This window comes from Eubalaena glacialis, chromosome 17, assembly GCF_028564815.1.
Source record: "Eubalaena glacialis isolate mEubGla1 chromosome 17, mEubGla1.1.hap2.+ XY, whole genome shotgun sequence".
NCBI classification, from domain to species: Eukaryota; Metazoa; Chordata; class Mammalia; order Artiodactyla; family Balaenidae; genus Eubalaena; species Eubalaena glacialis.
Genome location: NC_083732.1, coordinates 34,156,343 through 34,182,977, shown reverse-complemented (window position 1 = coordinate 34,182,977; position 26,635 = coordinate 34,156,343). Strand labels below are relative to the sequence as shown.

The 26,635-nt window shown below is 35.9% G+C and overlaps 1 protein-coding gene across 1 annotated transcript; it reads right to left on the bottom strand.

Annotated features, from left to right (window-relative positions):
* Positions 1-4,729: 4,729 nt before the first annotated feature.
* On the bottom strand, positions 4,730-25,373 carry OSGIN2 (oxidative stress induced growth inhibitor family member 2). The gene is made up of 6 exons (XM_061171799.1): positions 25,090-25,373; positions 17,391-17,545; positions 11,514-11,650; positions 10,757-10,948; positions 8,333-8,424; positions 4,730-5,902 (listed from the first exon to the last, which is right to left on the bottom strand). The coding sequence occupies exons 1-6, from the start codon at positions 25,131-25,133 to the stop codon at positions 4,867-4,869; spliced, it is 1,656 nt and encodes a 551-aa protein (XP_061027782.1). The 5' UTR covers positions 25,134-25,373; the 3' UTR covers positions 4,730-4,866.
* Between the last annotated feature and the right edge of the window lie 1,262 nt (positions 25,374-26,635).

The window sequence follows — 26,635 nt, the reverse complement described above, 5'->3', positions numbered from 1 at the left end:
CATGCAGATGCCCAACAGACATATGAAAAGATGCTCAACATCACTAATCATCAGAGAAATGCAATCAAAACCACAATATCACCTCACATCTGTGTCAGAAGGCTGTCATCAAGACAAGTAACCAGTGTTGGTGAGCGTGTGGAGGAAGGGAACCCTCTTGCACTGTTGGTGGGAATGTAAATTGGTACAACCACCATGGAAAACAGCATGGAGTTTCCTCAAAAAACTAAAAATGGAATTACCATACAATCCAGCAATTCCACATCTGGGTATTTTTCCAACAAGAACACTAATTCAGTTAGATATATGCATCCTTGTGTTCCTTGCAGCATTATTTACAATAGCCAAGATATGGAAGCAACCTGTGTCTATGGTGTGTGTGTGTGTGTGTATATACACATATATATATATACATAAAACTCAGTCATAAAAAAGAATGAAATCTTGCCATTTGTGACAACATGGATGGACCTAGAGGGTATTTTGCTACATGAAATAAGTCAGAGAGAGAAAGAAAAATACCGTATGATTTCACTTATATGTGGGACCTAAAAAACAAATGAACATACATTATAAAACAGATTCCTAGATGCAGAGAACAAACAGGTCATTCTTACGGTGCAGGGGTCTTGGGGATGAGTGAAATAAGTGAGGGAGATTAAGAGGTACAAACTTCCAGTTGCAAAATAGAGTCATGGGGATGAAATGGACAGCATTGGGAATATAATCAATAATATTATAATATCTTTGTATGATGACAGATGGTAACTAGACTTATCGTGCTTATCATTTTGTAATATACAGAAAAAATCAAATCACTATGTTGTGCACCTGGGAAAAAATAAAAATTTAAAAATTTTTTTGGTATTCTACTTTACTGCCTCTATTGGCTTTACAGCCACACCTTATAAAATTTTCTAGTTGCTGTAAGGAATACATTTATTGCAGTTTACCTTAAATAACATACCACTTCCAGTGTAATATATACATTTTGTAAATGTGTACTTCCATTCATCCCATTACTTATAATTATCACATATTTTACTTCTACATGTGCTAAGTCTTAGCTCTTAATTTCTGCTTTAAATTTTCTTCTGGTTAAACACTGTCATTTTCCTTTTAATAATAGTCAATTAGATTTTAAATAATTTAAGGAATTAGAAAAATAATTAAAAATTTTCATTTCTGGAATTTCCTTCCTTCATGTAGATATATGTTTCACCAGATATCACTACCTTCGATGTGAAGAACCTCCTTTAAGATTTCTTGTAGTGCATATCTCCTGGTATCGAATTTTTTCAGTTTTCATTATAGGATATTTGGATATAGAATTTTAGTTTGACACCCTTTTTTAAACTTCAGCACTTTAAAGACATTGTTCCACTGTCTTCTTGATTACATTTTTCTGGTAAGTTGTTCATTCTTCTTATTGTTCACTGCTATGTGTCAAACTCTGACTGCTTTTTAAAATTTCTCATCTTTTTCAGCAATTGACCGGTTTCTTTTATCCTGTTTGCAGCTTGAGTTTCCTGGATCTGTGAGTTTTTATTTTTTTAATCAAATTTGTAAATTTTTTAATCTTTATTTTTCCATATATATTTTTCTGCTCCAGTCACTCTTCCTCTCCTTCTGGATCCAACTATACAGGTTAGACCACTTCTTATTTATCTCATATGTCAGGTTTTTTTTCTTTTTTTAAATCCTTTTGCTATGCTTTAGTTTGAGTAGTTCCAATTAACCTATCAAGTTCATTGATCTTTTCTTCTACAGTGCCTTGTATATTTTTATGCCCATCTAGTGAATTTTTCATTTAAGAATGTATTTTTCAGCTGTAGAATATATGGGTTTGTCTGTTTTTATTTGTTTTTTGTTTTTGTTGTTCTGAGACTCACCACCTATTCACTCAATGTAAACCTTTTTCATTAATATTTTAAACATTTATATAGTAGCTTTTAAAGTGCTGTCTGCTATTTGTAACATCTGTGTCAACTCTGGATCTATTTTGATGGCTTTTTTCTCTGGTTATGTCACATTTTTTTTGTCTTAACACCTAATAATTTTTTATTGCATATTGTGGATGCTGTGATGTTGCTAAGGATCTGGATTTTGTTGTCTTCCTTTAGAGAGTGTCCAGTTCTGTGGTGGCAGGCAGTTAATTTACTGGCAAATACGTGTGATCCTGTTGAGGACTGGTTTTAGAGTAATGTGGATTTATAGTAACTGTATTCCCAAGGGTTGGCCTGTTTGGGGTCTCACCTGAATGCCTGGCTTTTTTTTTCTTTCTTTCTTTCACTTTAAAAAAAGGTAAAGTTGAACAAAGTTCACATACTGACTGCTTAAAACACAGAGCCATGACTAAATCTTATTTTTGTTGTATTATTTTCAAAACCCCAAAGAGGTTCTGCTTTTTAATCATTCTTTCAAGAGCTAGGCTTTTGAGGGATGAAGGAGATGCCCACATCATGGTATGACTAGTCAAAATATTTAGTGCTTTCCTCCCTCCCTGAATAGGTAGTTGATACTGATAAATAATGAAAGATTTGGAATTATGGGACAGAAATTGATCAACTTAAGAGTACAAGAGTATATTACATCAGAGAAAAAGCTTTAATGTTACATGCAACATAGGACAGCTAGGTATGAGGGAGAATTGAGAAATGTGAGGTTACTAAAAATGAAATTATTCACCAGGTTTATTTAGGGCCTTTAAGGCCCTTCTGAAGTTTTATTTTACTTGAAGTCATTTTGTGTGTGTATGTGAATACTCTCATCGCAAAAATGCTATTGGTTGGGTAAAAGCAAACTTTTGAGACACAAGGGGATGTCAACAGCTTTTATCCTTCCCTAGAAACCATCTTTATGACAATGTCATTTTCAATTTAGAATCGACATTAAGAAAAACATCCAATCCAACTAATTCAGAGCTCAAAACAACAAACAAGAAAGTGCTCAATCAAGTGCATGAAAGGATGTTATACCATATCAATAGGTGTGAAACTAATTTGAAAAAGTTACCATTATAAAAACTGGGTACGTCATTTCTAAAATCAAGTTAATCATACATGACAGTTATCAAGAGTGTAAGAATTCATCTGAAACAGCTAGTTGTAGATGTCTATTCCAAACAATTCTATTTTAAGGTGAATTATGATTCTGTAAGCACATAACATTGCAATAACATGAACAGAAAAATACTGACTTTTAGTCCATTTTTTAATACTAAAAAAAAAAAAAATAGAGGGACTTCCCTGGTGGCACAGTTGTTAAGAATCCACCTGCCAATACTCGGGACACGGGTTTGATTCCTGGTCCGGGAAGATCCCACATGCCACAGAGCAACTAATCCTGTGCGCCACAACTACTGAGCCTGTGCTCTAGAGCCCACGAGCCGCAACTACTGAAGCCCACGCACCTAGAACCTGTGCTCCGCAACAAGAGAAGCCACAGCAATGAGAAGCCCACGCACTGCAATGAAGAGTAGCCCCCACTCACTGCAATTAGAGAAAGCCCGTGCGCAGCAACGAAGACCCAATGCAGCCATAAATAAATAAATAAATAAAAATAGAAATAGGCTTTGAATAAACACATTCCAGGTGAAATAAATTTTACCAAAAAAAAAAAAAAAAGAGTAACAGAGAGAAAAAGACTTGAGAAATTCAATTTGCCATGGAGAACTTCACAAGTAACACTTTTCTTGTCTAATACTAAATTTCTGGGGATTTGCATGAAAACACAAGACATTAAGCACACCTAAATATAAATCAAGATAGAACATATAATTCAATAAATAACCAAAGGATTAAATGCTATGTCATCTCCAATGAACAAATTTCAAAGTAATCATCTTGAGAATAGAAAAGACAGGTTTTAACTTTTTCAATTTTAACGTTTAATAATTCTGGTAATACTCAAAAAGTATTGCAATATCATAAGTACTTATGCCCAAATATCTTAAGTTTCAGTGACAGAAATTAACTCAGTGTTCACAAAGGAATAAATAGTTCCATTCAAAATTTATTGAACTGCAAATTAGTTTAAGTATTATGCTAGTTAACTAGAGAATATATCTCTAAAAAATATCTCAGCAGGTTCCTGGATGTCTCAGTATATGCCAACATTATTGGACTGTTTAAATTAGAAGCTGAAACTATGAATTACCTGTCAAGGTTTCAACAATAAAAAATTTTAAAAGCCCATTATATTTGTTAATAAATTAGATTTATACAATTGATGATTTCAAAATAAATAAAACCTGAGTAGTATATGCCCTCTTTTTCCACCCACCCTCAGCATCTATACCTTTACATCCCATTTTCTTTTAGACCAGTGTGTCTCAAGCTTTAATAAGCATACATATTCCTTGAGGATCTCATTAAGATGCAATTTTTGATTCAGTAAGTCTGTTGTGGGTCCTGAGAGTCTACCTTTCTAACAAGCCACAAATGAAGCTGATGCTATCTTTGAACCACCCTTTGAGCAGCAAGGTGACCCAATATATAAAGTGAAGGAAACCTCTGGCCTAATGACTGTGGTTTTATAGATTCAATGCTGTTATATTTTGTAATCAAACATAAATAACCAACAATGATCACAAAAAATAAGTCTTGGAAGAAAAGAATGTTTTAGTTAAGTGAGAACTTAAAGTATACAAAATTGGCAGTGTTTCTATTTGTCTGACAACTGACACCTTTGATACATTATAATGTAATCAGGACACCAAATTCTGGTAACTTTAAAAAATAGTTACTATAGCTTGAGGCTCTTCCAGTTAATTCAAGTTCAGAAAATTCAAGCCAGTACACTGTAAAACCACTATTAAAAATCTTTAATGGTAAAGTGTTCATATAAATTACTTGTAAACCTGCTCTAAGCTATCCCATCTCCTCCTCCTCTTTCAACAAATAAATGCTGCTTTTTTTTCTTCTGTCTTGTAGCTAAACAGCGTGTAACACCCAGTGCCCCTCCCTTTAAAAATCTAACAAAATTGTCTCCAACCAAAGGACCCAATGCAAAAAGGTTGGCTTCTTTAACACACTCATATGTATATGCATCTATTTCCACAGGATTACCCTTACATGTGATTGGCTGGCTTGAGTTGTGGCCCAGGTAACACCCTTGCTCCTTCAGAAAGGACAGATTGGGATGAGAACCTATCAACACTACTGCTGCAGAGAGCTTAAATATTTTCTTCAATCCAGAGATATTTTGAAGAATGCATTTCATGTCCGACTTAAAGGAAAGCACATGGTGCTCAGGAAAACTGGTATAATCAGATAAAAGATTTGAGTCTAAAGAATATGACTGAGTACACATCATATGATAGACTTTATGGTATTCTGGATAAAGCTTTTTGGGAAGCTGTTTGAAAATTAAGCTTGGATCAGTTACTCGTCTGCGAAATACATGAATCACAGGGACATTATTGTTGTAAGCACACAGTACTGCATCAGCTGCGGTAAGCCCAGAACCTACAATTAACACTGGATCCACCTTGCCACACAACTTTCCTTTGCTTATAGCGGCTCCAAATTCAGGCATTGAATGAAACACAAAAGGAAAATCTTCCCCATCAATTTCCAAACGGCCAGGAGAATCCAATGTTCCAGTTGCCAGAGCTACATTTTCAGCAAAGAGACAGAAAGGAATATGGGAACCATCTCCTATTCGCTGATAACCCCTGATTTCCCAGTTTCTCTTGGTAAATTTTGACTTCCCTATCTGTAAATGCTGTGTTGAAATATCTCTGTCTTGACCATCATTATCAACTTGATCTCTGTAGAGTCTTGATACAGAGGTAATGTAAGTATTCTTTCTGAAATTCTTCTGAAGACCCATGACTTTTACATAATGTTTATAGTAGCGAGCTATTTCCTCTGGCATAACTCGATCCCCTTTTAGGTTCCTATAAAAAGAAAAGGAAAAATATTCTATGAGGATAATACTTTTAGTTTCCATGATTAGTACTTCTCCATCTAGTGAACTATTATATCTTTTTAATTCCTCTGGACTGTCTCAGCTAAAGCTAACACTTACCATAACACTTTACAAAGAAAGAAAGCCTTTCCTTTTCTTTAAAAATGTTAATAAATTAGTTTATCAATGGAGGAAGTCCCATGAGGGTAGAGACTGTATTTAATGCATCTTTGTTTCCCCAATGCCTTGTATAAGTATCTGTTCAGATTAGCTGCCTTTATCAATAAACTTTTATTAAATAAATGGATTAAAATGTGGATATCTGAAAATTAGACTATTTTAGTCTATCTCACAATTGTAATCTAAATAATTCAGTCTATAGCTATACTATTCAGTCTGTATTCTATTTAACTGCAGACTGAATTGTTTAGATTACAACCATTGAGATATTACAGGTCTGACTGCAATACATATACTTCTCAAAGATAATATCTAGACACGATTTTTAATAAGTTGCTTTCTGTTTTCCTAATGACCAAAAATAATTCAGATCAGTCTTTTGCTGAACAAAATCATATTTAAGTAGATAACAGTTCTCTCTCTGTGTTCTCCTACTCACAAAGAGATCTATAAATATAAGCTGCTCTTCATGAAAAAAGCACGTTAATACATTTTTTATTTTCCACTCGAAATTTAAAGCAATGGGAGTTAGTATCCTTAAACAATGCCCCAATTAGAAGTAAGTAGAAATAAAAACACCAAATCACGGAATTCCCTGGTGGTCCCGTGGTAAGGACTCCGTGCTTTCACTGCTAAGGGCCCGGGTTCGATCCCTGGTTGGGGAACTAAGATCCCATAAGCCACGCAGTGGGGCCAAGAAAACCCAGAAAAAACACCAAATCATTTCACATAATTCAGTGTAACTTGTAGCTGGAAGACGTTCAAAGTTTAATGACTATAATAATTAAGATTTAGAATGTATTAACTCTCAATTTGTACAGAAACCCTATGTAATAGTTACTATTATTATTATCTTCATTTTGCAAACTAGGAAATTGATAGCTAGTTTAAGTTATTTGACCAAGGTCATAACATTAGAAGTTACAGAGTCAGGATTTAAACCCTGCCAATCTCTAGAGGTCTAAGAGTCTTAACACTATGCAAGGGCAGGAACTAAAGCTAATATTTATCACAAGATTCATTTTCACATATTAAACACACAAGATGCTCAATTTAGAAGGATGAACACTCTGGTATGTAAATCATAAAGCTTTCTTTCCCTTTCTTACCCACATCATAAAGGGAAAAATATGTTGAGCAATTTCACTTTCTTACTTATGAAAATCAAGAACTTGTACAATTTGCCTGATTTTGCAACTTAACATTTCAAACCCACATAAAATTCCTTTTTAAAAACCCAAAAGTCATATTTGAAAGGTTTAAATTTACTCTGGTCTAAATTTACTTTCCTTAAATCTTCTTAAATTAAGGATAATTACTGTAGATTAACATGGTTTCTATCTAGCAGAAAGTCAAGCATTCAAACATTACAGCCCTGTTCTAACAAAGGTTGAGTAACTTCCTGCTTTAATTTATTGTTTCTGGCAGCAGTCAAATTAGAGTAGATTCTGTTTATTAGTAGTTACTATCTATAGGAATGAAAATGGCTTGAAAATGATAGGGCTTTTCATATTTCTCTTTTTAAATTTTGGGTTCTTTCTCCCAAATAAATACAAAATAAACTTTTATTCTTTCAAGTTGAGATTTTCATATTTTCTTTTTTTAAAAATTAATTTTCATTGAAGTATAGTTTTTTTACAATGTTGTGTTAGGGGATTTTCATATTTTCTATTCTCATATTTTAGTATTCTTATTAAATATTTACCTCTACAGCCAAGTAGGCAATCACATCACGGATTCTATTTTATTCCATCATTCTAAATTATTCATTATATATATTCTGGTTTCTCTTCAGATCATATAAATCTTAAGCCTTTTAAAATTATTCATTATATATACTCTTCTACTCTAAAAAGTCAAATACTTTAGGTATGTATACATGAGATATGCATACATGAAGTTATATATCCATTCATAAAAATAAGTTATATATATCCACTCATAAAAATAAGTAAATAAGGAAAGGATATGTAGGTGGACAAGAAAGTAACAAAACAGAGTGGTTTAACAGGAGAGTGGGATAAAACTATGATTAACAGTCTGTAGACAAGCCCTTACTTCTGTGTGCTTAGTTTTATAAAATCTCTAAATAGAAACTAACTCATAACCACTGCTCAAAGAGGTTTTATTTGAAAGACACATGCATTAATATTATTCATCTAAGACAGGATCACAACTAGTTTGAGATTTGCTGACAGACTCCCATTGTACACCAAAATTTTAATAGTTTGATCTTTACCTTCGTTTGCTAGATACCCAATCTTTAAATTTAAGTCCAGGTAGCTCCATCCAATTTCCAAAGCTGATTGTCAACATCGAGCCTTCCATATTCTATTTGAATAAAAAATGTACAATCAAAAAACACATTTTATCAGTAACAAGGGTTTTTTTTTTTTTTTTTTTTAACCAAAGCCATCTCATTTACTATAATTAAGTCTGGAAAAGGAGAGCTCAAAGAAGTCCTAAATGGTTGTGTAAATCACCTCTGGAAATTTATTCCAATTAACTTTCAAATATTTTCAACACTTGGTAGTATCTATACTCCTTCTTTCATGTAATTATACATTTATAAATCAGATTTACAATATCACCCAATGCCTATAATCAACATAATTAGATGCAGACTATCGTGTTAGAGGAGCAAATCAGTATTTTCATTTTAAACAAAAGGGGAAAAGTTCATTCATCTCTAACACTTTAAATGTCTTTGCATTTTAATACTATTAACAAATTTTTTTAAATGGGCAGCAAAATAGCTTCCCCCCCCAATCAATTATGATTGTGAAGTCTAAGCTGGTTTCAATACAGCAGGCATCACTTTCTAAAACTAGGGAAATAAGGAAGTGGTTGCCTGATTAAGAACAGACTCACTGCTGAGGCTAATGCTGCCTTTAAGGAAGTGAGCCCCTTCAAGCTTGCCCTACTTCTGCTTTGCTCAGTACAAAGCAAGAAAAGCCCAAGGGCCAAAAGCACCTTTCCCAATGACCTCAACGATCTCTTTCAACCAACTCTTTTAGGCTATGCCTTCTTTTATCTGAACCCTTCTTGCCCTGTTTCTACACAGCCCAGTATTGGGAATGGGACTTGTTATTATTATTATTATTGGCCAACATTTACAGAACACTTACTATGTGCTACGGCTTATAAAGTCATATTATTTGTGACAGTACAAGATCACCACAGGAAGAGAATGCAGCAAGTTGCCACTGCTTTGAAGCAGCCTGGGCGTGATACTAGGATTAGAACCGAGTTTCAGGTATATATCGCTTTAGCACTGATTCAAATATGGTTTTAGTCATCAAGGCTTATCCATACTTTAACTTTCCTAAATGTAAGTGGGAGAAATGAAGTAACAGAGATCAAATATTGCCTGCACATTTTTCTAAGCAGAAAATATATATGTACAATAAAACCTCAGGAATTTATAGAAGGTTCTCTAAAAACTTAAAAAATGTATTATGGCTTTTTCAATAAATGCAGTTTTATTAAGAATGCTACTTATTAATAAAGCAAATATAAACATGTAAGCTAAAAGGCACAGATATTTTGATAGTTGCTATCCATTACCATAAAGGTAATTAAGATGAAAAAGTCAGCGACATAGTTAATCTATAAAGTCCCCAAATACTCTGAAACAATCGTTTGATAAATGTAAACAACTTTTAGCCATATAACGTTGCACTAATATAGGAATATCCAACCGAAGTTTATACTAAAGATTTGATATTTAAAGTTAAAATTCCCATGAAGTCTTTATTTCATAACATAGCAAAAATTCTTTAACATTTATTTGTACAAGTGAGCACTCACCACACACTAGACACTGTACTAACTGCTAAGGACACAGGAGTGAAGAATAATTATTAGTTGCTGCCCGCTAATGAAATATGCTGGATCTTTATGTTGACAGTCCTCTGGTTTAACCTCTGCTATGGACTGAATTGTATCACCCCCCAAATCCACATGCTGAAACCCTAACCCTCCAATGTTATGGCATTTGGAGATGGGGCCTTTGGAAGGTAATTAGGGCTAGATGAGGTCATGAGGTTGATGCCCTCATAACAGGATTAGTGGTTTTACAAGAAGAGAGTTCACACTCTCTTTGCTACATAAGGATATGCAAGAAAGCAGCTGTCTGCAAGCCAGAAAAAGAGCCCTCACCATAAACTGAATCATCTGGCACCTTGATCTTGGATTTTCCAGCCTTCAAAGTGTGAATCTGTTGTTTAAGACACTCAGTCTATGGTATTTTATTTTAGCAGCCCAAGCAGACTAATACAATTTTTTTTCTTTTACATTTTTCATTTAAGATCTTGAAAATGTAGGGAAATAATACATATTAGAATGAAATACTGTGTGAGATTTTGTAAACTCTACAATGAATAAATGAATTTAAAATGTTTTACTATGCAAAACATCTTGAAATATTTTCTGTATAATTCTTAGAGAAACACTTATTCTAAGACACTATCACTAATCAAATTTGGCTTAATTTCTACTAGTAATTAATTCATATTTATCCGAACACATTAAAATTCTCAGATAAAGATGTGGTAATCATCATATATAATATTATATCATAATGTTTAAGAATCAAAATGGTCTTATCAAGATGACGTATAATAATTCACATTCACTAAAATGCTAAGGAAAATATACTCACATGCCAAGCTCCACCAGGTGGACCTTTACCAAGAACTAAGTGAGGGATATAATGATGCTGTTCTAATTTCCAATGCAAAATGGATGGATAATCATACCCAAAGTCAGCATCTGGATGAAGAAGTGCGTCGAAAAGTACTGCAACAGGATTGGATGATCGACCCTCAAGGCCCTCAGACAAATACTCTAAGTCCTGAATGAATTTTTTTTTCAAAAAGAAAGAAAAAAGGCAGATAGAGTTTGGAAAAACAAACAAAAAAACTCCAGCTAACATAATAATAGTGAAGACCATTATTGTAATCCAGCATTTCCCATAGAGTGTGCTACAAAACACTGACGTTCCTTGAGATCTTAATAGATTCTCTGGTCAAATAAGTATGGGAAAAGGTTGGGTTTCAAAAAGCTAATCAGATCGTTTTACTACAAAACTTGAAGATGACTTTAATATGCTAGTATGCCTTACTATGTCTACCATGATACTCTAATAATAAAAAGTAGCATTTCCCAAACTTACCAGAGCATAGAGCACCTATTAAATTCCATCAGGAAATAATTTGGGAAATTCTGCTCTAATTAATTCAGGAAAATAAATGGAAGCAACTCAGCAGAATATATTTACAAATCTAAAATTAAAATGTTAGAAGGTGTTATTTAGAAGAAAAGGTTTTCAGCTAAGAAATACAATGCTTATATAGTAGAAAACTAACCTTGCCTCAGTATAAAAAAATTTAAAAGCATCAACATGTGAAAAATAATACCTGATCAACAATGGAAAGATGTCTCGCTTCTTCTAATTTGCTATGTAAGATTGTGTTTGGATGTATTGCTTCTGATGATAAATATGGTCTGTAGCCTGACAGCATATAAGAAAGGCAGATTCCTGAGGGTCCATTTCCTATTAAAAAAAAAAAGGTGGAGAGGGGTGTATCTTGCATCTTAATACTCATGTTCTTTGGCTTTTCTGTTTCACAGATGGTTTTTCTCCTTCACCAATTCTTCTTTCTCTAAACTCTCAAAGCCAAGTATTCACAAGAGAAGATTTTTGTCTTCTCTCCTGTTTTCTTTTGGGAGTCTCACCTACTCAAAGCTTCAACTCTCTATGCTACTAACCCTCAAAATTAGATATCTAGGCTGACCTCTTACCCCCAAAATATATCCCAAATTTCCATATGCCACTTCTTCACCTGACTGAACCACTAATAACTTAATCACAATGTGTTCAAAAGCAAATTCATGAGTTCTTCCATTTTGGTGCCCCTCCTTTAAACCTCATTCCTTTGCTGGTATGATACTTACCAGCAAAATCCTAAGTTAATCAGGTTCTGGTTTAAATGTATTTTGTCACCTATATCCATTCAGTTGTCTTTGTTATTCTCACTCATATATTCTCACTCAGAAGACAAAAATCTCTTCTTGTTCCTCTTCAAGATTCACCTACTTCAAATCATTTCACATTCTACATTCAAATGAGTTTTCATAACAGAGTTCTCATTATGTTACCCACGCTATGTTACCCACTCTACCCAAAGTCCTTCATTGCTTGTTTCCTCTATCCAGTGTTCTCCATGTTCTGGTCTCAACCATCTTTCAAGTCCCACCTCCTAATAACTTCCCTCCTGTATTTCTATATCCTTTACCCAAAACCAAACTGGATTTTTTGTTGTTGTCGAACTCCAACAACTACTTTGATTTCTGTAGTTCTTTTAGTCTGGGTTGCCACTTCTCTATTATATCCATCTACCAAAAATTTAATCTATCTGGGACAACTGTAAGCCATCGAAAAATATCCTGTTCCTTGTCTAATATTTTGCCCCAAATAAAATAAGCTCATAGATGTAAACATGAAAAGTAACATCATAATATTAGGAAAGAGGTTAATATTTCTACTTATAATGCTGTAGTAAGAAGCCTTTAAATATGACACAAAACTCAAAAGACAGAAAGGAAAATAAACCATTTGACTTCATAAATTTTTTTTTTAAATGGCAAATACTGGGAGTTAAGATCTGAGGCAAAGAGCTAATTTCCTTGAATCAAAAAGAAAGAGACAAAACTAAAAATCATAATACCAACAGAAATAGAAAAAAAATCTGAGAAAATCCAACACCTATTCATGTAAAAACTCTCAACAAACAACAGAGGGGAAATTCCTTAACTTGATAAAGAGTATCTACAAAAATCCTACAGCTAACATCATAATTAATGGTGAGAAATTAGGGGGTTTTTTCCCTATAAGATCAAGAAAAGGATGTCTCTTCTCACCATTCCTACTCATCACACACCTTAATGGAAATCCTAGCTAATGCACTAAGACCAGAAAAGGAAATTAAAGGTATACAGATTGGGAAAGAAGAAACAAAACTGTCTTCATTTGTAAATGCCATGATTATCTATGTCAAAAGTCCCAAAGAATTGACCAAAAAAACTCCTGGAAGTAATAAGCAATTATGTTGCATGATACAAGGTTAATATATATAAGTCAATTGCTTTCCTACAGACCAGTAATGAACAAGTGGAATGTGAAATTAAATATACAACACCACTTATATTTGCAAGAAATACTTGGGTATAAGTCTAACAAAATTCACATAAGATCTAAATGAGAAAAACCACAAAACTCTGATGAAAGAGATCAAAGAATATATAACTGATGGAAAGCTATTCCATGTTCATGGATAGAATGATTCAATATTGTTAAGATGTCAGTTCTTCCCAACTTGATCTACAGATATGATGCCATCAAAATCAAAATCCCAGCAAGTTACTTTGTGGATATTGGCAAACTGATTCTAAAGTTTAAATGGAAAGGCAAAAGACCCAGAACTGCCAATATAATATTGAAGAACAAAGTTAGGACTAATACCATCCAACTTCATCTTACTGTAAAACTACAGTCAACAAGACAGTGTGGAAATGAAAGAATATACAAATGAATGGAACAGAATAGACAGCCAAGAGATAGATCCTCACAAATACAGTCAACTTATTTTTGACAAAAAAGCGAAGGCAATGCAATGGAGAAAGGATAATCTTCTCAACAAATGGTACTGGAACAACTGGACATCCACATGTAAAAAATATGAATATAGATACTAACTTTATATCTTTACAAAAATGAATTAAAACAGATTATAGACTAAATATAAAACACAAAATTATAAAACATCTAGGGCTTCCCTGGTGGCGCACTGGTTGAGAATCTGCCTGCTAATGCAGGGGACACGGGTTCGAGCCCTGGTCTGGGAAGATCCCACATGCCACGGAGCAACTAGGCCCGTGAGCCACAATTACTGAGCCTGCGCGTCTGGAGCCTGTGCTCCGCAATAAGAGAGGCCACGATAGTGAGAGGCCCCGCACCGCGATGAAGAGTGGCCCCCGCTTGCCGCAACTAGAGAAAGCCCTCGCACAGAAACGAAGACCCAACAGAGCCAAAAATTAAAATAAATAAATAAATTAATTAATTAATTAAAAAAAATTATAAAACATCTAGAAAATAACTATGAGAAAATCTAGGTGACGTTGGGTTTGGTAATGAGTTTTCAGATATAACACCAAAAAGCAAGATCTATGAAAGAAAAAAATTGATATGCAGGACTTCTTAAAATTTAAAATTTATGCTCTGCCAAGTCACTGTTAAGAGAATGAAAAGACAAGTCACAGACTAGGAGCAAATATTTGCAAAACATGTATTTGATAAAGTACTTGTTTCTAACATATACAAAGAACTCTTAAATCTCAACCATAAGAAAACCACCAACACAATCAATTAAAAAGTAGGGAAAAGCTCTGTACCTCAAGGTATAGAGATGGAATATAAGCATATGAGAAATTACTCAACATTGTATATCATTACAGAACAGCAAATTAAAACAATGAGATACTACACACCTATCAGAATGGCTAAACCCCAAAACACAGACAGTATCAAATGTTTCCAAGGATGTGGAACAACAGGAACTCTCATTCATAGTTGCTGGGAATGCAAAATGATACAGTCACTTTGGAAGACAATTTGACAGTTTCTTAAAAAGCTAAACATAGTCTTACTGTATGACCCAGCAATCACACTCCTAGGTGGGTTGAAAACTTAATGGCCATGCAAAAATCTGCACATAAATGTTTGCAGCACTTTACCCATAAATGTCAAACATTGGAAGCAACCAAGATGTGCTTCAATAAGCGAATGGGTAAACTGAAACATCCATACAATGCAATAGTATCCAGTGATAAAAAGAAATGAGTATCAAGCCATGAAAAGACAGAGAGAGGGATCTTAAATGCATATTGCTAAGTCAAAGAAGCCAGTCTGAAAAGGCTACATACAGTGATTCCATATATATGACATTCTGGAAAAGGCAAAACTATAGAGATAGTAAAAGATCAGTGGTTACCAAGGGTTGATAGTTGAAGGAAAGGATGAATGGGTGGGACACAGGAGGTTTTTAGGGCAGTGAAACTATTCTATATGATGTTATAATACATGACATTATACACCCAGCAAAACCCATAGAACTGTACAACCCAAAGAGTGAACCCTAATGCGCACTATAGATTTTAGTTAATAATAATTTATAAAAACAGTGGTTCATCAATTGTGACAAATGTACCACACCAAAGCAAGATGTTAATAAAAGGTATAAAAGGGGGTTGGGAAGGAGAAGAAAAGGAATATATAATAAAGATATTAATAAAAGGTATAAAAGGGGGTTGGGAGAGTATTTACAGAAATATTCTCTGTAATTTGTTTCATTTTCCTATAGACTTAAACTGCTCTAAATAAAGCCTATTAAAATAAATACTGACTATATGAAAAATAGTGGGAGTTAATATCTCAAAGAATCAAAAAGAAATAACACTCAAAAGACAATACAAAAAGAATACAAATAAGCAGTTCATAGAGAAATATATACACAGGCAGAATGTGCCCCAACTCCCAAAGATTTCCCATTCCTAACCCCAAGAACCTGAGCGTGTTACCTTACAGAGAAAAAGGACTTTGTAGATGTGATTAAATTAAGGACAGTAAGCTGGAGAGAGTACCCTGGATTATCCAGGTGGGCCCAATCTAATCACACAAGTCCTTAAAAAAAGAGACCCTTTCCCACCTTTGGTAAGGAGGAACCGTAACTATGAAAGGTTAAAAGAGAAACAACACTGCTGGCTTTTAAGATGCAAAAGGGGTCCAGGAGCCAAGGAATACTAGTAGCCTCTAGAAACTGGGAAAGCAAGGAAACATTCTATCTACCCTAGAGCCTCCAAAAGGAATGCAGCCCTGCTGATTTTAGCCCAGTGAGACCAGTGTTGGGACTTCTGTTCTATGGAACAGTTAAATACATTTATGTTGTTAAAGCCACCAGGTTTGTGGTAATTTGTTATGACAGCAACAGAAGACCAATTACATACATTAAGGAAATTAGCCCTTTATTATGATCAGCTGGCGGTGCTATTGCCAGCAATAATGGCCCTATATACATGAGGTTAAGCTACGCTTCGGCTAGCTGAGGCAAAATAGGAACAGATTGCTTTGGGGGAAGTAAGGCGCAGATGAAAGTAGTTTTTCCTTTTCTGACCCTGCCATAGCCCAACTAGAACAAGAAGACATAGGTTCCTTTGCCTATGGCAAGACATCCAGGATGGAAAACCAGGGCTGGATATAAGTGGGAAATGGAACGTGAGATTTAGTTTCCAAGATATCTTGGATGAGAAATACTGCAAACACCGTCAGCTCCCCTAGAGGGGAATCTAGTGTAGAACTATCTTGTTTTCCTTCCTTCCTTCCTTCCTTCCTTTATTGAATCTCCTATGGAGAGATGTCAATATGCCAGACAGAGCACAGGACTTTCCTCTCCATTAACTTGAAACAAGTCAAAGAAACTAAGGAAGTTGTATGCCATCAAGGTACATTATGTCCCATAATTCTTTCCTTTGGCTTGGTTTCATACTATAGTACTTGTCCAACTTCATGAGTTTGAATATTAGATTAAAGATACATATGACAGGTAATTAAATACATGCAATAAAACAAAATCATAAAATTTTATAATTTTGAATTAGGTTTTATTAATAACTTAATTTTTAATATCTTATATACCTATCTATTGAGGTGGTACAATGGATATATAATAGTAACATATGGTTAAAATATTATAAACCTAACTGTAGAGTACTATAATGTTCTTTACTAACTGAGCACTGACTACTAACTTGCACAGGTTACTCAACAACTGAGTTTCCCTGTCTGTCCATACCCGAAAACCTCAGAGGGCTATCGGGTTGTAAAGCATAATCCAATAATGTACACAGAATGCTCTATACAGGGCTCTAATAACATTGGTTATCATCATTATCATGACACTGTCATATAAGTAACACAACTGATAGACTACTGATATTTTAAAATAATAGAGTAATATCAACCCTTCTATGAAAAAATGTTCCATTCTAACACAGAATCTAATATCAGATAAACCAATTCCTCTCTCCAAAGATTTAGTTATTGGTTATTTAAAAATATTAAGCAACCTAAGAATACTTTTCAATACAATCCTAAGAACTTGTGCTATGTAACTGTGCATTTATAAAAGTAGTAAGGATCAGAACTGTAATTTTAAGAGATAAAATGCAATAAAACTTACCTATTACTACCACAGGCAAAGTCACTGATGAATCTTCAAGTAAAGAAGTTTCTTCAACTAATGGCATAGCTTTAACTTTTCGCCCCAAATTATCACCAAAATATTGCACTAAGGAATTAAAAATCTCTCCTTCAGTTTCAGGGTCACTATAGTTTCTTTTAAAAGGAAAATATGGAACAAAAACAAAACAACAGATATATAGTCAATATAGCCTTTATAAAAATCTGTCTTTATTCAGATTTTATTTAGGCCATAAAATATTCAATAGTTCCATAAAAGGAGAAAAGGAAATCCTTTTGATTAATGCTTTCAAATTAGTACCTTAGCCACATGTCAACGTACACCACTTTGTCAGAAATCCTAAATACAGTGGTCCCTTGGTATCCAAGGGGGGTTGGTTCCAGAACCCCACCCTCACTCCCCAAATACCAAAATCCATGGATCCTCAAGTCCCTTATATAAAATGGCATACTATTTGCATATAACCTACCTACATCCTCCCACATAGTTTAAACCATCTCTAGATTACTTATATCACCTAATACAATGTAAATGCTATGTATGTAGTTGCCTGCATGCAGCCAATTCAAGTTTAGCTTTTTGGAACTTTCTGGAATTTTTTCTTTCCCAAATATTTTCCATCTGCAGTTGGTTGAATCCGTGGACGCAGAACATGTGGATATGGAGGGCTGAATGTAGCTGCTCATGTCTCTTTAATGCCTTGAAGTCAAGTCTTAAATAAGAAGCTATTTTTAATGACCAAAGACACAACATTGTATTAGGGATTTTTATAATTCTGAGATCTCCTAGGACTGGAAAGTTTCTCCTTCACTTTTTTCTCATTAATAAAAAGGTGAGTGCAATAGAGGCAGTATATTTGGAAAAAAACAGTCACACATAATATTTTAAGGAAAAGTTACTGAACTTATATATTACAAATGGTGCATTTTGGTAAAAAAAAAGTAAGGTTTATACATCTTATTCTCAAAGAGATACTGAAAAATGCAAAGATCTTAACTTTATTTCCAATCTACCTTCTTTCCCAACTGCCTCCCTAGAAACTAGTTTTGGCATTCTGACAAGCTCATGCAATAAATGGAGTATCCTTTGAACACAGTTAATGTTCTGCATTATACTAGAGATTACTTCAGAACAGAATTCCTGAATTATTTTTCATTTTCATATAGTCAGAAACAGGCCAATGTCTGAAAATATTAAACTGAGTACTGACCAGTGGGTGAGTGTGATTACTATTCCTAAAATGATAAACATGGGAATGGATCAGTTATTTCACAGGACTCACTGATCCTTGGGGGAGGATGACAAATGGAAAGAATTAGGCAGAGACCAAAATTTCTCCTTCCCTATAACCTTCCAAGTTCCCAAACTACCCTAGGATAGGGCAGAGTTCCCCAGGATACACTGACAGCTTTCCCACCCCCAGTAATTGGGCTCCCCTAACGATACATGGCCCCTTTTGGCCAGAACTGATACCCTTTGGATATGGCTACTTAGGAAAGCCCCTCCTCACACTGCAAGCCTGCCCCTGAAAGAAGTGTCTTATGCTCAATCCATCCCTTTCAGAGCATTCCAACTCCCACCACTGATCAGATCCAGATGTACTAGCTGTCTTGCCTTCTGCTTCTTGACAACTGAACTCAACAAGAGTATATTATACTTGGGCCTGTCCCTGATATTTCTCCAAAGTGTGTGCCCAAGACAGGTTCCCCAGCTTCCTTTGGATGCTTCTGATTAGTCCTTTTAGGTATCCAGGCCTCATTAATATTATGGTGGTTGTAAAGGCCACAGTTCTTTTTCAGGAGATGCAGACATCATGGCCAGTCTCCTCCTGACACCCCTATCTCAAACACTGTTGCTTCCATATATATAACCTGGAATTTAAATAATAAAAATGATCATCACTCTAAGATTCTGGTAATTAAAAAGATGTCTCCTTCTTCAAACCCTAACAAATGTTTCACATTAATAAAAGGGCAGATATGCTGGGGGTTAGAGTCAACTTGAGACTATATAAATATTAAACTAGATACTTGAATATTATCTGATATCCTGTACACTCTGAGAGCAAACTGATAATCCTCTGAATGACTGAATGAAGGTACTTGAGCAGTTACTACCATATTTGATTTTATAAGCAAAACTCAAATGATCTAAAATGCCTTGTCCAGTTTCTTAAGTCTACAAATAAACGCTGTGAAACAAATATTTAATATTTAAATTCCTTAAGAACAAAAAAATCATGGCTAGAAGTGTTGGCTTAAACTCCGAATCACTTTTACTTAAAGGTACAGTAGAATTCATTTATTTAATAACTTATTAAGAGGCATTTAATATTCTAAGTCAAGATGTCTCAAGAAACCGTTTTTTTTTTTTTTTTTCCCGGCAGGCCTCAGAATTTTAATATAGCTATCAATTCTATAAATTGACTATACATTTTGTTTTGAATTTTATTTATTTTTGTACAGCAGGTTCTTATTAGCTATCTATTTTATGCATATTAGTCAATCCCAATCTCCCAATTCATCCCACCACCACCAACCCCCTGACTATACATTTTACAAGGATCTTTCATTACACTGGACTAGTCTTCTCAAATAATGGGTTTATACTTAAGAAAAAAGAGGTTAAGACAATTAGAAATAAAATGCCTCCTCTGTTAGGCTTCTATTAATCAAGAAAGACAAAGTTTTCAAGCGCTCAAAAACATCAGAAAAACAACAGATCATCTGATCAGGCCTTAGACCAAGGTAAATAAATAGAGGGAACTTGGTAATGCTTTTTTAAAAAAAAGACTTTTAATGAGATATAATTCACATATAAAATTCACCCTTTTATTTTTTTTGGCGGCACCACTTGGCATGTGGGATCTTAGTTTCCTGACAGGGATTGAACCCACGCCCCCCGTAGTGGAAGCACGGAGTCTTAACCACTGGACTGCCAGGGAAGTCCAAAATCCACCCTTTTAAAGTGTACAGTTCAGGGCTCTAAGTAGTCACAAGGTTTTTGCAATCACTACCAATAACTTCAGAGAAATTTTATCACCCCAAAAGTATATGCTGCACCCATTAGCACTCATTCCTCATTCTTCCCTCCCCGCAGCCATTGGCAGCCACTAATCTACTGTCTTACTGATGTGCCTACTCTGGAAATTTCAAATAAATGGAACCCCTCATACATTATGTAGCCTTTTGTGTCTGGCTTCTTCCACTTAGCATGTTTTCAAGGTTCACCCAGGTGGTAGGATGTATTGGTACTTCATTCCTTTTTATGCCTGAATAATATTCCATTGTATATTACCCACTCATGAGCTGATAAACATTTGGATGGTTTCCACTTTTTGGCTATTACAAATACGCTATGAACATTCATATATAAATTTTTGTGTGGACAAATGTTTTCATTTCTCTTAGGAGTGCATGCAATGGCTGGGCCATAAACTCTATGTTTAACATCTTGAGGAATTAGCAAACTATTTTCCCAAGTGTGCATCATCTTACATTCCCACCAGTGATATGAGGGTTCCAATGTCTCCACATCCTCACCAGCATGTTATTTTTTGTGTTTGTTATTTTAGCCACTCTAGTAGGTGTAAAGTAGCATCTCACTGCAGTTTTGATTAGCATTTCCCTAATGACTAATAATGTTAAGCATCTTTTCATGTGCTTATTGGCCATCTGCATATCTTCTTCAGAGAATAATTCAAATTATTTGCCCACTTTCCAACTGGGTTGTCTTTTTTATTGTTGAGTTTAAAAAATTCTTTATATGTCCTGGATACAAGTCCCTTTTTGGATATATGATTTGTAAATATTTTCCCCCATTTTGTGGTTGTCTTTTCACTTTCTTTATATTGTCTTTTAAATCACAAAAGTTTTAATTTTCGATCAAGTCCAATTTATTTTTTTCTTTTGTTGCTGTACTTTTGGTGTCATACCTAAGACAGCACTGCCTAATCTAAGATTACAAACCTGTTTTCTTCTATGAGTTTTATAGTTCTAGTTCTTAAATTTAGGTCTTTCATCCATTTCGAGTTAACTTTTATATATAGTATGAGGTAGCAGTCCAACTTCATTCTTCTGCTTGTGAATATCCATCTGTCCTGGCATCATTTGTTGAAAAGACTGATATTTCCCTTTTGTCTTGGGATCCCACAGAAATCAACTGACAACAAATGAAGGGAATTATTTCTGGACTCTCAATTCTATTCCATTGATCTATGTTTATCTTTATGCCAACGTCACACTGTCTTGATTACAGTTTCTTTGTAGTAAGTTGTAAAATTAGGAAGTGTGAATCCTCCAACTTTGTTCTTTTTTCAAGATTGTCTTGGCTATTCTGGGTTCCTTGTAATTCCATGTGACTTTTAGGATCTGCTCATCAATTTCTGAAAAAAAAAAGGCAGCTAGGATTTTGATAGGATTACACTGCATTTGTAGATAAATTCAAGGAATATTGCCATTATTGCCATCTTAAGAATACTAAGCTTTTCAATCCATGAACATGGGATTCCTTACCATTTATTTAGGCCTCCTTTCATTCTTTTCAATGTTTTCTAGTTTTCAATGTACAAGTTTCACATTTCTTCTGTTAAATTTATTCCTAAATATTTCATTCTCTTTGATGCTAGTATAAATTGAATTGTTTAATCAATTTCATTGTCAGATTGTTCATTGTAAGTGTACAGAAATACAATTGATTTTTGTGTGTTGATCTTGTATTCTGCAATATTGCTGAATTCATTTATTAGATCTAGTAGGTTTTGTGTGTGTGTGTGGGCCTCAAGCAATTTGACACTAGTCTCTCCCAAGACTCAAGTAGAGTATATAGAGCCAAAGTTTTAGCTTATCTTAATTCTCCAGAGTATACGTAATTTGTTCTGATTTTCTACTAACTGGTCATAGGTATAATCTTTGTGTATATAATCCATAATATTGGTATAAACCATTTGTAATAAACTTGCATGGTACATGATAAATACTGGTTTAACACAGGCATGAAAAACTGAATCAAGAGAAGAAATGAAAATAAGGTTCACTGAATTTACATAAAGCAACAATGAAACAAAGACCTATTAGTAAGTATTCTTTCTAAAAAATTCAGAGTCTAAACTATAAATTTAGTATTGCTGTACATATTTTACAGTATACGCATACTGTGTTCACAGGTCTATGATCAGTGAAAATTTCCACTGCAGATATCCAATTTGCTGAATGTCTGTTCTATTTAAAACAAGTATTTGAGTAATAAAAAAATCTACTTTAAAAAAATCTACTTTTCCTTTATTTGAGGCAATAAATTGGAAAATATAATTAAATTTTAGGAAATAGTAAAGAACAGCACTTTATACATATGCAAAAATAGTTACCTTATTTTTAGGCATCAAATTAGAAGACTATTTGAAATTTCAGATGATTTTAGATGCCTTCCATGTTTTGTTTTTGAAACATTATGGTCCAAAGACTCAAAACAAATTTAAAAGGATGGCACAGATGTAATATTTGAATAACAAAACACTTTTCTCACACCTAGCAATACTTTTCTAAATGATCCTTCAAAATGAAATGCTTTACTACCTGAGTTTAGTCTTTGGAAGCATGAGCTTAGATTTTTACCAAATTGATACTACCATAAGAAAAGAAGGTTCTAAAGTCACAAAGGAAGTCAGTCACACTCTTTATCTTCTAGAACAGGAAGTATGGAAGTTTTCTTCCTTGGGAAGTTAGGAGACAGTTCTCTCACAATATTTATTCTTTCAGATATAAGGCAAGATCCAAAATGTAGACACTGTCACAATTGGTTTTAAAATGTGTTCCTAATGAAATTACTCAAAAAAAAAAAAAATTGTGCTAGTAAATTATAAACCTTCTCCTAAGGAAATGTTTTAATTATTAAATAAACGTTTTCTTTTTAAAATTTTAGATAAGATAGAGCTGTTTATACAATGGAAATATGGTTTATCAATCACAATTTTTATTCTTTGGCTAGCAGGCTTGTTTTCCCTTATCCCTCAAGACCAAAATATAGCAAATACCTTGTTTTCACCTCCTCCTCCACATTTCTGTACAAGGACGTAAGCACATGATATTCATTACCTAGGGTTAGTTGAACACGTATGAATCCCAAGCTGTGTCCTTAGAATTCAACTGTACCAAAAGGTGTCAAAAGGCATATTATTTTCTCAGGGGCTTCAGTTTAACCAGTTTTCACTAGGGGAACTTGTTTTCTAAAGTTCTCCAAAGTGGATCTGATACTCTCAAATCACTGTCTGTCAAGTAGATACCACACAAATTTGCCTAGAATTTAAGATCCAGCAGTTTATTACATAAAATAATTTTTAATATCCAGAATCTAGAGACTTCTACAAAACTCACTGAGAAGGTAGGCAAGCCTGGATTGCTGCTCTAGTTCAACAGGAATTCTGAGTCTTTTCTGTGCCTTACACCCCTTTTGCAATTTGGTGAAGCCTCTGGACCTCTTCTTTGAATAATATTATAAAACACATAACAGGATTTACAAGGAAACTAAAAAGTAAACTTGGAATATGTTTTTATGTATTCCTCTATTGTATTAAATAACAAGCTCAGTGATGTAAAATAATTACTGTAATCTTGAAGAAAGAAATAAACAGTATTTCTAGGTATCTGCAACAATTAATGTGGTATGAAAATATTTGTGATTTCTATTGATGACAAAGTCACAAATACTACTGTGATTTACTGCTTATATTTACAGTTAAAGAAAATAGATTTTGGTTAAAGTTGAGTGAAAATTCCTGGTACCTTTCTTTACATCCAAGTTCACTGGCCACCTAAAGTCTATACATGCAGCCCAATTTAAGAACTCTGATCAGAATTTCATATTTTACAAAAGAAGTTTTGCATATCATTATTCTAGCACATTCGTGTATATATAAGGCAAGGCACTTTACTTAAGTCTTCGCTAAGCTTATCTTTTCTTCACCAGAAGGTTAAAACTAGTTTCAAGTTGCTCTTGGTCTTTCTCTCCATAACTGAATGAATTGTTGGCCAACTGTGCTAGATCTAGTACACAAACTTTTATTTTAAAACGTATTATCCGTATGACCCCTAAAAACGTTCCTCATAATGTTAGTCTAGAATCGTCAGATTTTTCAAATTTCTACAATATATATGACTTACAATGACTGACATCTTAAAAGTCAGAAACATATTTGTAGCTAGAACATCACATTTTAAACATAGCTCCCTGCCTCCCTTCAACCCAGTAACTTAGGTTATTAGATTTTTTTTAAAGAAAAAAAATGTTTAAGGTGTGTGTGGGGCTGGGAGAACCTCACAACCCTTCACTAAAACTTTGCACTACTTTTAAGTCTCAGTTCGCCGTAACCGACTAGATCCGGGCCTAGCCGGTCCCGCAGTCCCGTGACTGGCACGGTCCAGGGAGAGGAAAAGGGGACAACAGAGGAGAGTCCCCCAGAGCCAGGGGCCAAGGCGGGGAACCTCGACTAGACAGGAACCAGGAGGAAGCAGCGGCCGAGGCGGGAGGCCTCTGCAGTTCAGGCGCTTGCCTTCCACCCCCGACCCGTCCCCGACTCCCTAACCCGCGCGGCCTCTACCCATTTCGGCCCCTGCCCTGCCGCAGGGCCCCGCAGCACTCTAACCTCCGCCTGCCCCCTTTTCTTCCACGGTGGAGAAGTCACCTGAAATGACCGGCCAGGGAGCAGCGGCAGCACCACACGGGCATGGAGCGCGGCGCACGGGGCGCCCGAGCGCGACCGCCACGGCCACCTCCCTCGGCGGGGTTGCCCGTTCGGGGCGCCCGCCCGGTTACGGGGTCCTCGGGGCGCCCGCGCCCCGCGCCTAGCCGTTGCCGCGGCTGCCGGAAGCTGCGGTTCAGCAGCCGGCCGAGCTCTGGAGCACCCAAGCCCGCTTCAGTAAAGCGGCTTCCGCTCCTCGACTACTGGCAGCCGGACGCCGGCGGCCGACGATCTCTGGCCGCCGCGATGGGGGCGGAACGGGGCGGGGACGCTGTGACGGCTGCGGCGGAGGTGGGCGGGTTCCTCCTCGCAGGTGCGGAGGCGGCGGCGGCGGGCGAGGCCCGGGATTGGTGGAGCCGCGGCCAGAGAGAGGGGCCCGGCCTGAAGAAGTGTTGGCTGAGAGGGCGGGGGGCCGAGGTAGTCTGCCCACCAGACGGCTGGCGGTGGCTACTGGGGCCCGGGCCTCGGCCTGCGCCCTGCGGCCTCTCCGCGTGCTCCCGACCTGCGGCGTGGGAGGTTGGCGAGGCTGGGAGGATGAGCGTCCTGAGGGCCGGATGACAAGGGGAAGAGGAAGAGCTGCTAACCTCGGTAGCGGGATGGTTAGGGGGAAATCCCTGCCTGCTGCGCGGCCTCTGCGACCCGAGCACCCCAGTGTCTCCAGAGTCGGTGCACGCGGGCCTCTCACCGAGGACGCCCGGCAAGACCGAGATTCCCGCTCCACTTTAGCGCCTTACCTCGCGCTGGCCTGGGCGCAGACGCCCGGAGCTTCCGCGCGCTTTTCGTTCTTGACCCTGCCTCACAGTCGCCTGGGAGAACTCACCAAACCATGGGTGCCCGGGCCCCACCCCAAGGGTTCTGATGGGGGAAGTCTGGCTTTCCGGCTGAGGTCCCCCTTCCTTAAGTAAGTGGCATCGCTGGTTAAAAATACAGGTGCTCAGCCCCGCCCCAGATTCACTGAGTACCTTTCATGGAGGGGGAAAGGGCAGGAACGTGTATTTTTTAAGTCCCTCCAGGTGGTTATAATGCGAGAAAAGTTAGAAAGTACCGAGTAATGAGTGTCCCTGTTCGGTATTTTCAAGAAATGAAGGGGGAAAAAACCTGGGAGAAGTGATTAATTGCATATACTGTTATATAGAAATGTCTTTCTATCCCTCTTTCCAAAGAGCGCTAATTATTTTTGCAGTTAAAATCTGGGATACGTAAGTTTCTGTTTTTAAATAATTTTTTAAGTTCTCAATGTTTGCTGAATGTTGTCATTGAACAAACTTGGACTTAGCAGGTATTTTAGCCTCTGTGGAGCTTAAAATGAAGTTCTAGGACTCAGCCTGACTCCAGGATTATACAATCTAAGATAATATATTCATTCATACATATACACTTATATTCCTGCTACTCTAATGTTTATTTTACTTTAATGTTTCAGAAAGTGAAGCATAATTTTCTGTTGATGTTCATAACATTATCCTTTTAAAGGAACTAAATTCGTAAT